At 50.8% G+C, this 11,118-nt stretch overlaps 1 protein-coding gene across 1 annotated transcript; it reads right to left on the bottom strand.

Annotated features, from left to right (window-relative positions):
* Window positions 1-2,253: 2,253 nt before the first annotated feature.
* On the bottom strand, window positions 2,254-11,096 carry Acsf2 (Acyl-CoA synthetase family member 2). The gene is made up of 8 exons (XM_033482149.2): window positions 10,961-11,096; window positions 9,870-10,407; window positions 7,317-7,500; window positions 6,307-6,513; window positions 6,071-6,205; window positions 3,907-4,020; window positions 3,607-3,843; window positions 2,254-3,129 (listed from the first exon to the last, which is right to left on the bottom strand). Exons 1-8 carry the CDS (start codon window positions 11,049-11,051, stop codon window positions 2,800-2,802), a joined length of 1,836 nt encoding a protein of 611 aa, XP_033338040.2. The 5' UTR covers window positions 11,052-11,096; the 3' UTR covers window positions 2,254-2,799.
* Window positions 11,097-11,118: the final 22 nt, after the last annotated feature.

Raw genomic sequence — 11,118 nt, 5'->3', positions numbered from 1 at the left:
CGGAGCCTTCGGTTCGCCAGGCATTCTGGAGTCTCGATTAAGCGATTAAACGAACTCGCCTCCTCCGCCTCCGCGCGTCCGTTCCGTACCCGCTCCGGCTCCGAGGCCGCTGCCATTATTAATTTACCGCCATTCTCCGCCCTACCGCGCTGGAATTTCTTCCCATTCTTTCTCCTTCCTTCGATCGCACCGGCTCCGGCGTCGTTCCTCGTCCTTCGCCTTCCATTTTTCATCGTTCCGCGCGTCCCGTCGCGTCGCGCGCGGTCTCATTGTTCGCCGAATCGCGTCGCGTCGCGCCGACGGAAATCGAGCCGGCACGCAAAGACGAATCGATCGGCAGGAATTTCGAGCGGGGAAAGACGGATCTACGCGAGCAGCAAGACGCTGCTGCATCGACGTTTACCGGTGACACGGGGCCGACTTCTGACTGCCGAATCCGTCGACGTGCGACAATCGACAGCTCGTTAACTGGTTCGGTCTTTCAGAGGGCTCTGCAAGAAACCCTCCGCAGTGAACCCTCCGTCATGCTCGTCTATCCGGCTGTCGGGCTCGCGAACCGACCACCGATTTTCCCCGGATAATTTTCCCGCGGATCTGTCCCGGCCAAACTCGCCCCTTCGCTATCGTCCCCTTCGTGCCCGCCGTCCACCGTGTTCCGCGTTTCGCCGGGCAGCAGCCCCGTGTTTCGCGTCCCGCGTTCGTGGATTCTGGCCGCGCGCCAGAATTAATTTCGCTCCTGAGACAGCCCGACTACGAGCCCCATCTCGGCCCGGTTTTTTCCCTGCCCGCCGGGGATGTTTAAAAAGATTCCGGCAATGCTCGCCGCGGTAAACATCGCTTTGCTTCCTTCCTGCGCGTTCGCTCGGGATTCCTGCGCTCGAGATTCCGTCGAGGAGATACGGCGATCGATGGCCGCCGACCGTGTTCCTTTCTTCTCGGATCGCGAGAGGCCTGGATCGAAAAACCGGAGGAGAGATGCGCGGCGGGGAAGAGGCTGGACAGTGATTTCGTCCGTCTCGATAGACGGCGAGAAAGGACGGCAGGTGTGCCGCGCGGAGCAGCTGCAATCACGACCACCATCTGCCGCGGTAATGCACGCCTCTTCCACGTCTTCGAGTCCTCCAGTGCTCGCCGAGCCGGGACCGGTCGCTTCGGGGCCGGCCGGCCTCAATTAGACGCCACCTGAAACACGTGCCCGGCTCGGATCCGCGGATTTCGATGGCTTCTTTCTCCCGTCCGCCAGACGTGTCCGTCCTTTCGCTGCAGCTTCCTCGGCTTCCTTCCTTTCCTCATCGTTGCGCCTCATTATCCGCTTCCTGCACGCGCGTGTCATCGATCATCGATCACTTTCCGGCCTTCCGCAGGCTTCGCCATGAAAAACGCTCGCCAAAGTTCGGCGTTCGGACGCCGCGTTCGCGTTCGCGGGATTCCGGGTTTCGCGGAAGGGTTGAGGCCGGCGGTTTTTGATAAGACGACTATCTGAAATAGTCCGCGCCGCTGTACCGTCCGCGATAACACAGTTCTCCACGTTGCCGCGCGCGCGCGCCGCTGCACAGACACGTGGCGCGATCTGCCGCGGCGCGCGAAAGCGGGCCTCTCGCTCACCCTGACCTTTCCAGCGATAACACTTTGGATAAAGAGAAATTACGATCCTGTTATCTCACGATTGCCCGCTATCTGCACGGTCAAGAGAAACTGGACGACGTAAATTCCCGACGAAAGTTCGTTCGGCCGAAGCGCGCGCACTTTCGCGGAGTTTCTTCGGAATGGGCCGACGAAGGGGGTGGGTACCGGTACTTCGGGGTGCTGGATAGGGTGTGACCCGACGTGTCGCGCTTCGAAAACGACGGCCACGTATTCCAGAAATATTTTTCGCCGCGCTCTGTAATCGTATGTATCGGGACGATCGAGAGGGTTCGTGTCGCTTTAGATTTTGTCATTGTTGGATTGCGGATTTCCATGCGAGCTTCGGTGCTCACGGACAGTCATCTGGAAACCAGGCCAGGGGTGAAATTCGGCCAGCTCGCTAACTATGAACGGATCCGCGATTCGGCATTTATAAACCCTGATAAGGCGCCGGACAAAAGAGTGAGACGCGTTTCGTCTTCGCAGATATCGCGTGCTATGTTATACCGCAAGAACGTACGATTTGGCATTGGTTTAGCGTTGATGAAAAATACAGTGTCGTGGGAGAGCCAGGAAAAACGAAAAGACGAGGACGATATAATAGCATCGACGAATGGAAGAGGTGTATCAATTATAAATTGCGCGATTTACTCTTAAAAACGAATAAGAATCTTGCATGAAACAAGTTATAATTTGTGCTACAATTTAAAAGAGACTACAGAGAGTAGTGCGTTTCTTCAAAATAAATACAGTAAGTTCTCCCTAATTTTTATAGTTGCCGATTGTGAACAATTACGAGAACGAGGTGCAAGGCTCGAATAATCGTATCTCCTCTTCCCAAATTGTCCACTTTCGTTTACAAGCCGAAGGAAAATCAGGGAGAATTTACTGCAATCATTTTCATACTTTTCTTTCTTGAGGTCTCATACTTTTGTCCAGGCAGTACAATTTTCTTCGACGAACTTTCTTGTTCGACCAACGCAAACGATTTCGTACGCTCCATCTACAGACAGTGTGCGAAATACGCGATGCATAAAGCAAGCATTTCTTACGCTTATGTATAAACAGTCACAAAATATTACGTCTCAATTACACCGGAATATTATTCCGATTTCGCGCGACTTCCACGGGTAGTGACGCTCTGATCTTCGGACGAGATCAGACCGCAAAGGGTTAATAATGGCAGGCGGACTTCGCGAGCCGGCCAGATGTTCGCGGGCTCGCCGGGACCGCGCCGCTTCGCTCCATTTCCTGTTTCAGCAGGAACTTTTGCACCTTGCCGCTGGTGGTCTTCGGGTACTCGTCGACGAACTCGATGTACCGTGGTATCTTGTAGTGCGCTATCCTGCCCTTGCCGTACTCCCTGAGCTCCTCCTTGGTGATCCTGGCGCCTTCGCGGACACGCACGCACGCGCACATCTCCTCGCCGTAGACGTCGTCGTGCACGCCGACGACTTGCGCCTCGAGCACCTGGGGATGCGTCATCAAGAAGTCCTCGACCTCCTGGAAACCGTGATTTACGGGGATAAACGGGATCGAACTGCTCCGAGTCACGGCACGCTACCTCTCAAAAATAGTTGGCCAAAATGCAACTTTTCTACCGCGGGCTTTCGTACACGTTTCACGGCGTCGCTCATGCATGGGCGACACGATTTCGTTAACGAACTGGTAACTCGATTCTTGGTACAGTCTATTAAGCAAGTAGTCTATTAAACGAATCAAAATCCTCTGTTCTTACGTTATGAAACAGGTCGCTCCGACTTCGTCCGGCTTTTATAGACGTTTCAAGCTTTTACGAAGTTCATCCTTCAAGAAACGATTTGCGAAACATTTTTACCATTAAAATATATACTATTCTGCGTAATACTTTTTATCTGTATCTTGTTGTGCCAAAAGGTCTAACCCGTTTGTAAATAAATGAATAAATCGAAGTCATCCGAAGTTGTGGATCGTGGCCAACTCTCTTTTCGATGAGCCCACCTTTGGGTAAATGTTCTCGCCGCCCCGGATCACCATGTCCTTCAGTCGGCCGACTATGTGCCCGTAGCCGTCCGAGCGCAGAATGAATTGGTCGCCGGTTATCAACCAGCCGTCCTCCGTCACGGTCTTCTTCGTGTTCTCTTCGTCGTCCCAGTACTTGATCATCACGCCGTAGCTGCGTACCAGTAGCTCCCCGACTGTCCCAAAGGGCACCGTCTCGCCTTTGGAGTCCACGACCTTCGAGTTGACGCAAGAACGTTAGAAGGATTCGAGAAAGAAAGAGAATAGGCGACTTCTCACCTTGAGCTCCGTGTGGCAGGAGATGTGGCCGATCGTGGTCTCCGTCAATTCCGCGGCCTCGCCTGGCAGCGACTGGCAGACCACCGCAGTTGCCTCCGTCTGGCCGTAGATAGTCTGCCGAAAAGAATTACAACACGCTTTTCAGTCGGAAGAACTGTTGGAAGTTGAACGAGCAAAGGAAAGAGATCGTCCGGATTCCTCTCAACCATTTGCAGCAATGTCTCTCTAATTGACGCTCAGATTGTCCACAGAAATGGACAATTTAGAGAGAGCAGATACGATTATTCGATCCTCGCGGTTCATTGTTATAGTTACGAATTGTCAACAACTATAAAAAAACGTGAGGCGTGAGGCTCGAATAATCGTATCTCCTCTTCCCAAATTGTCCATTTTTGTGCACAATCTGAGCGTCAGTTAGGGAGACATTACTGTATTAGCTGTTTCCGACGAGTATGCTTCGAAAATTTAAATTGCTGCTTAAACAGCGAATTTAGCTGAAACGGGAATATATGTTTAGAAAATTTTCAGGCGAACTGGAGCGAACAGATGGAAATACATAAATAATTACTACAAGAAAAAGCTGTACATAGTACAGTGGACAAGGTGTTAAACCAACGCCGGCCATAATCTCGTCACGGTGTTTCGCATGCGACTGCGATCAAATTCGACGCGTCTAGGCCTGGTAAAACTTAATTCGCCCGTAATGTTCGATTCGATCGATGCTCGGTATCGCGTCGAATGGTCGGAGAGCGAGCGAGACACCGCCGAGGACTTTTCACGAAACGGAGAACCCATAAGGAAAGCATGAAAGCGGCCGCGGCCAGACCGATGGAACGTAATAAACGCCGGGAACAACCTCGGGAGCCGATTTCGCGAAAGGGAACGTTATTGATCGCGGGTAGCGAGGAACGATATTTCTCCTCGCGGAATCGTATTTATGCATACGAACCGAGGAGTTGCTCGGCGCGGGAGATATGTGCATAGATAACGGCCGTACGCGACGCGTTATACAGGCCCGAATCGGAACCCCGCGACCCGCCTCGAGTCGACGACCCTTGGCGATACCCGGGGTCTACCGGCGGCCAAAGATATTTCGACAATTATGGATAGGCCGATGGGAACGACTGGCCCCCCGCGCACTATTATTAATCGTTCGCCGCGAACGGAAGAAAGTTTCTTCGGTTCGTCGGACGGTTGGGGTAGCGTGATCGCAAACGAAACTTCCATTTCAGACCCCTCTAACTCGCCGCGACTTCGAGACTCTAATTAATTACAGTAATGTCTCCCTAACTGACACTCAGATTGTGCAGAAAAATGGACAATTTGGGAACAGGAGATACGATTATTCGAGCCTTGTCAGCATTGCGTACTGAACAGTTTCGTCTGTACAAGGAATAAATAAGTGGACGAATAGATAAGTAGACAAATAGATAAGTAGGTAAATAGACAAATAAATAAATAAATGAATGAATGAATGAATGAATAAATAAATGAATGAATAAATGTATAAATGAATAAATAAAAAAATAAACGAATAAATGAATAAATAAAAAAATAAACGAATAAATGAATGAATAAATAAATGAATAAACAAATAGACAAACAGATAAGTAAATAAATGAATACACGCATGCCTAAATGAACGAATAAATAAATAGATAAACAACAGGTTTCACGTAATCGCGCTGCAAAGTCGAATGGTTACCTTCTCCTGCCATCGTTGAAGATAGAAGAAGAAGATAACGCATGAACGACCGCGAAATCGAAGTTGGACATTTAGGGTCGCTCTCCCGGGTAAGGAAAAAGGAGTGTACGGCAGCGCTGATAGCTGTGACCTTATCTGACCCGCTATCTAAAGCTCTATGAAATCGCGAGAGTGTTCCCCGTTATCTGGCGCAGGTGAGACGCGGGGTATCGTTCTGGTAAAGCAATTTCAAGGATAAGCGGAGATAGCGATGGTCAGCTGTACATGGTGCATGCTTAAAAATGCCACTGCACGTTCGCGCAGCCGTTCCTCGAGTGTCCCGGCTCGCTCGTTCCTCCTCGAGTCAAGGCTGACGCGTGCTAGAACCAAGGCGACGCAAAAACCGGACCAAGGTGTCCGAGGTTCCTTGGACTTTCTCGCGGATCGAACGACCATCCGGCAATCCCCGGCGGCGTTTACCTTAATCTTGTCGAAGCGGAAACACTCGCGTATCCTCTTGAAGAGCTCCGGCGAGGCGGGGGATCCGCCGGTGACCCCGCAGTACAGCGTGATCGGGGATGGCTGGAGCCGTTGATAGGTGTCGAGAAGATTGATCTGTGCGCAAACGGTTTCTGTGCGTGTTATTTGAACAGGGCCGACGAGGATTTTATTGCCGGCTCGTAAAGCCGATGGCGCGTAGTCGTCGGTCTACTTACCCACATCGTCGGTGTACCATAAGCGACCTCGCATTTCTCTTTCAGGATCGCCTCGATCGACTTCACCGGGTTGAACGAGGGTGACTCGAGCACGATCGTGGTCCCGGCGTGCATCATCTCCAGGCTCTTCATGACGCCGAACACGTGGAAGAACGGCACGTTCATGCAGGCCTTAAGCTCCTCGCGCATCTCCATTCGCTCTAGAACCTAACCGCAGAACCGGTTAACTCTCTCTCTCTCTCTTTCTCTTTCTCTACTTTTGTACATCATTGTCAAGGTTTATAGATTCGTTCGGGTTTACAGGTTTCGAGGGACAGAGTTTCCCTCGCCGCGATCGTTCCATGATCGACGCGGTTTGCGCGCCTGGATTGCCCCTAGATACACACGCTTCGATGTAATCGCCGGAACGAACCGGTAAACCAGCGAACGAGCTACTAAAACCAATTACATTTGTCCTATACAAGCTTCTATAGCACCGAGGGAGCCTTTCACTTTTTTCCTCGCGTGCCATCGCGACGAGCCATTAAATGCCCGCGGTTAGAATGAAGTTCTCGGCGGCTATATCTTTATTAGATTACCGGCGCGATTTCCAGACGGATCATAACGCCGGCTCGTTCTCCATCGGACAACCGAGCCAACGATTTACTCTGGTCGTTTCGAACGGGGATCGAAAACGTCGAGTTACGAGTCTGACTAGTCGATGGAGATTTTTCATAGTAACCCGTCGAGTGATGAACGACGGTAAATGGGAATAAAATTGCGTTCCCTCGACGCCAGTACTTTAAGCATTCGCGTAAAAGACACGCCGTGCATGCGATTTATAAAAAAAATCTAAATGCAAAACACGCGCGATATGGAAAATATGCGGAATAGGAAATGTGTTTTCGAAAGTACCGTGACACAAATGTGTCTCTGTCCAGGTCCCATCGGTGCACCTATTATCTAGAAAAAAAAACTGTACATTTGCTTAATCATCCGCGGCCTAGCGATTAAGGAATCGCTGTAATTACCTGCCGCGCGTTGTTCACCAATCCCCTATGGCTTAGCAGAGCCGCCTTCGGCCTTCCGGTGGTCCCCGAGGTGAACTGAATGTTGCTGCCGTCGTAGCAGGAGATCGCCTCCTGTTCCTTGGCGATCGCCTCGACCTCGCCCCTCGATGGCAGCTCCTCGACGTCGCAGAGCCGTCGGGTGCCCCTGCGAAAGATTCGTGAACCGTCAGAGACCGCCCCATCGATCGCCGGGTGGATCTCGAAAACGAAACCAAGGCGGCGTGGCGCGGCGCGGCAGCAGGCCACGAACAGCACACAGCCATTAACCTAATTGCGCGTCACGGTGATTCCGTTCGCGGGCCAGCGATTATTAATCAAATCGGCCCCGATGATCGGGCAAAAGTTCGAGAAATTACGAGTCCCCGGTGGAAATAGATTGGCCGGATGGGCGAGCGCGCGGACGATCAATCGACGAGGTGGCCCGCAGGTGGCCTGGTTGCGGCCTCGAGCCGCGAAGACGGACTCGCGAGGATACGTTTTTACCAGATTGCCAGGCCACTCGCTGTAATTCGTTTTCGCGCGCGCGGCGAACGGCCGGCGACGCGCTAATCGGCCGACATCGAATCGCTTTTGAATCCCGGATAGTTTCATTCTAAAGTCGCTGGCTCTGCTAAACGGAGATTCGAAAGATTCCGATGATAACTGCTTTGAACTGTTGCAAATCGGTTCCGGCTGTTACGAATTAAAGTGTCGTGCTGCTAATGTATGTGCAAAATGATCTGCATCTTTTTCTCGTAATAATTTTCATCGGTTGAAAGTAATAGTATGTTATTATTTTTAATGCGTCTCGCTGTTCCGTATTCGACATACAGTAATGTCTCCCTAATTGACGCTCAGATTGTCCACTGAAATGGACAATTTGGGTAGAGGAGATACGATTGTTCGAGCCTTGCGGCTCGTTTTTATAATTGTTGACAATTCGTAACTATAAAAACAAACTAAATATAATCGATACGAATTATTGTATCTCCACTTCCCAAATTGTCCATTTCAGTGGACAATCTGAGCGTCAATTAGAGAGACATTACTGTACTCGATCGAGTTTACCACAAATGCATCGAATCCGCAGTCCACGTGTAACAGTTGCGGCGCTTCGCGACTGTTTCGAAAACAGCTGCTTTCAACCCCCGTTTCTAAGCCAAGAAAGATCGCCAGAAAACTGAATTGTCGAACAATCGGATAAGGAGAATGATCGTTTGTTATCTATAGAAATTACGTGTTTGGTACTTCTGCAATTAGATACGCGCCATCTCCCCCCGTAACGGCACGTTCTAGTCCGCGTAGAATGCATCGGAATGCACTTCTATTACTTAACGCGAACGAGGAAAACGAACGATACACCGAATTTTCCTTATCGACAACGTTCCGAAAGAATATAAGCCATGGTCAATAACCTGTTCTCTGACGGTCGGTTCCGAAGTACAGAGCGAAAGTAGAGATAATTCGTCGACTTATCATCGTTCCACGTGATTCGACTCATTGATACGTACGCTGTCACGTATTAAATGCTTCGCATCCTCTTATAAAATATAACCGAAACGACTTCGAAGAGAAGCTATAAATAAATTCTCTAAATATCATGCTACGCGTGACACTGTTAGCGAATATATTAATTGATTAATTAATCAATTATTAGAGGATGCATGAAAGTAACAGTGACCTAGAAAAAAGCGCAGCGTTTAAATGTTCGTTACAGGCTCGGATAAAGAAGTTAAAAAACCGTCAGTTTTCTATTCACTTTCGTCGTTCGGACAAATTGCAATTTAGACACAAAAACGACGCAGACGGCGTAAGCGGCGTGGCAGCGAAGCGAATTTTTTCAAACATTTCTTTCAAATGCGATCGAGCGAAGAATACATTTGGTCATTGGGATTTCCATGAACGAACGCAATCGGAACTAACGATGGAACAGTATCGATGCATGCTACGACGATGTACTCGTTCCGCTCGGCTCGTGCCCGGCACGTCGATGATCATAAATGGGCCTTAACCCGCTTCGCTGGTAACCGAATACGCGATTTACGCGTGTCGATGTCGGCGCGGCTTGGGCACACGCGATATTCATGACTCACGGGACCGCGGCAGGGCTCGTAGAATGATCGAGCGGGTACGCGAATACATTAAAACCGGCCGCGGCCGCGCTCGACCTCGTCCGATCCGCACTTATCAGGAGAAACGAGGGTTCGCGACGAATTTACCCCTAGGCGGGAGGGTGGCCCGCGACCCGGCCGTCCTCCTGCGACCAGTTCTACGCCCGATACGACCGCATTTCCTAAGGACGAAGGATTTACGTGGCTTCGTCGCCGTCCTGTCCCGCTATCGACCCGCCCTAGCCGGATACCAAGAGTTATCGCGCGGTGTCCCGTCCCCTCGCTTAAATTAGACGGAATTCCACGGGGCCTGCGGGCTCTATCATTCCGCGGGAGATAAGAGAGAGAGAGCGCGTCCGGGATTGATTTGTTTCGGGCCAGCGTCTCGCGGCGCTGGCCCGACGTTGATCGAGCGCTTCCTTACGTCACGTGATCCTTCGAATTGATAATTATGTGCCGCAAACTGGGACAGTGCCGCATCGCTGTGAGCAGCATGCCCGGGTAGTTTTGGCTCTTGAAGCTCTTCGGCGAGATCACCGCGGCGACGCCAACCTTCTCCAAGCAATAGTTGATCTCGTCCTGTTGGTACGCGGGGTTGATCGCAACCACGATCATCCCGGCCCTGGCTATCGCCACGAAAGACAGCAGCCACTCCGCCTGGTTCGGGCCCCAGATTCCCACGCGGTCGCCTCTTCTCAGGCCCAGATTCCTCAGACCTGCCGCCAGACGATCACTTCGACGCAACAGCTCCGAGAACGTCAGACGAATGTCTTGCTCGACAGACACCAGGCACACTTTGTTCGGCCATCTCTCCGCTGCCGTGCCGACCAGTTCGCCGACGGTCCAGTTCAACAACGGCACGTTCCCGCCGTGCGCTATGTGCGCCAAATTCGTCCCAGCATCGTGATTAAGTCGCTTTTGTTGCACGGACACCCGCCGCTGTTTCCACGTCCGGCCGTTGTCTGCGGAAAGAGATTTCGCGAGATAGAAAAATTGTTCGTCTCGATTGCAACGAATGTGTACCACATATGCGTCAGATTTCGGTGATTGTAATGGACAATGTGTAGCAGATCGTGCTACAACGTACCAAGCAGATCGAAACATTAACTTAAAGACGTACATGCAAGATAGTGCAAAATTGTGGACGCAAAGTTAAGTTCTAATCTCTGTAAAATATTCCCTCGTAAACGTCGGAATTCGACCGATTGCTTGGGGAATTGTTCTTGAAGACGATCTTCATTTTCACGAGATTCACATCTATACGGTAAATCCTCGCTAATCGATCCTCAGAAACGGAAATGGACAATTTGGGAAGAGCAAGCACGATTATTCAAAGCTCGAACAATCGTATCTCTTCCCAAATTGTCCTCTTTTGTGTAAAAGCCGAGAGTCGATTAGAAAGACATGACTCTATTTACTCTTTACTTATTATTATTATTTATTTATTATCCACTTTCGCAAGTGTCCTTCCCGTTCGCTCCGAGACCAGACCGCGGCAAGTCGAGGTGAACTCACCGTGCGGCTTTTCCGCTGCAAAGATTCCTCCGCAGAGCTGCCAGCAGCCGTTGCTGCTTGCTGCTGGGATCGCCTTGAACGTGCGCAGCATTTCTTCGGATTTAATGGGTCCACCGTAGCGTCGACTACCTGTCGATGCCGCTCTTAAATCACAACAT

The sequence above is a fragment of the Megalopta genalis genome, chromosome 2 (genome assembly GCF_051020955.1).
Source record: "Megalopta genalis isolate 19385.01 chromosome 2, iyMegGena1_principal, whole genome shotgun sequence".
Classification (NCBI taxonomy): Eukaryota; Metazoa; Arthropoda; class Insecta; order Hymenoptera; family Halictidae; genus Megalopta; species Megalopta genalis.
Note: the sequence above shows the minus strand (reverse complement) of the source record. Positions and strands in the feature narration are given on the sequence as shown.

What these genes read in the sequence shown, in the direction of transcription:
- Acsf2 (XM_033482149.2), bottom strand. Translation starts at nt 11,051, where the DNA reads ATGCTGCGCACGTTCAAGGCGATCCCAGCAGCAAGCAGCAACGGCTGC. An exon ending in TGGTGAACAACGCGCGGCAG is followed by an intron (nt 6,514 to 7,316) that starts GTAATTACAGCG and finishes TTCTGCGGTTAG; the next exon opens with GTTCTAGAGCGAATGGAGAT. An exon ending in GCGAGAACATTTACCCAAAG is followed by an intron (nt 3,130 to 3,606) that starts GTGGGCTCATCG and finishes CACGGTTTCCAG; the next exon opens with GAGGTCGAGGACTTCTTGAT.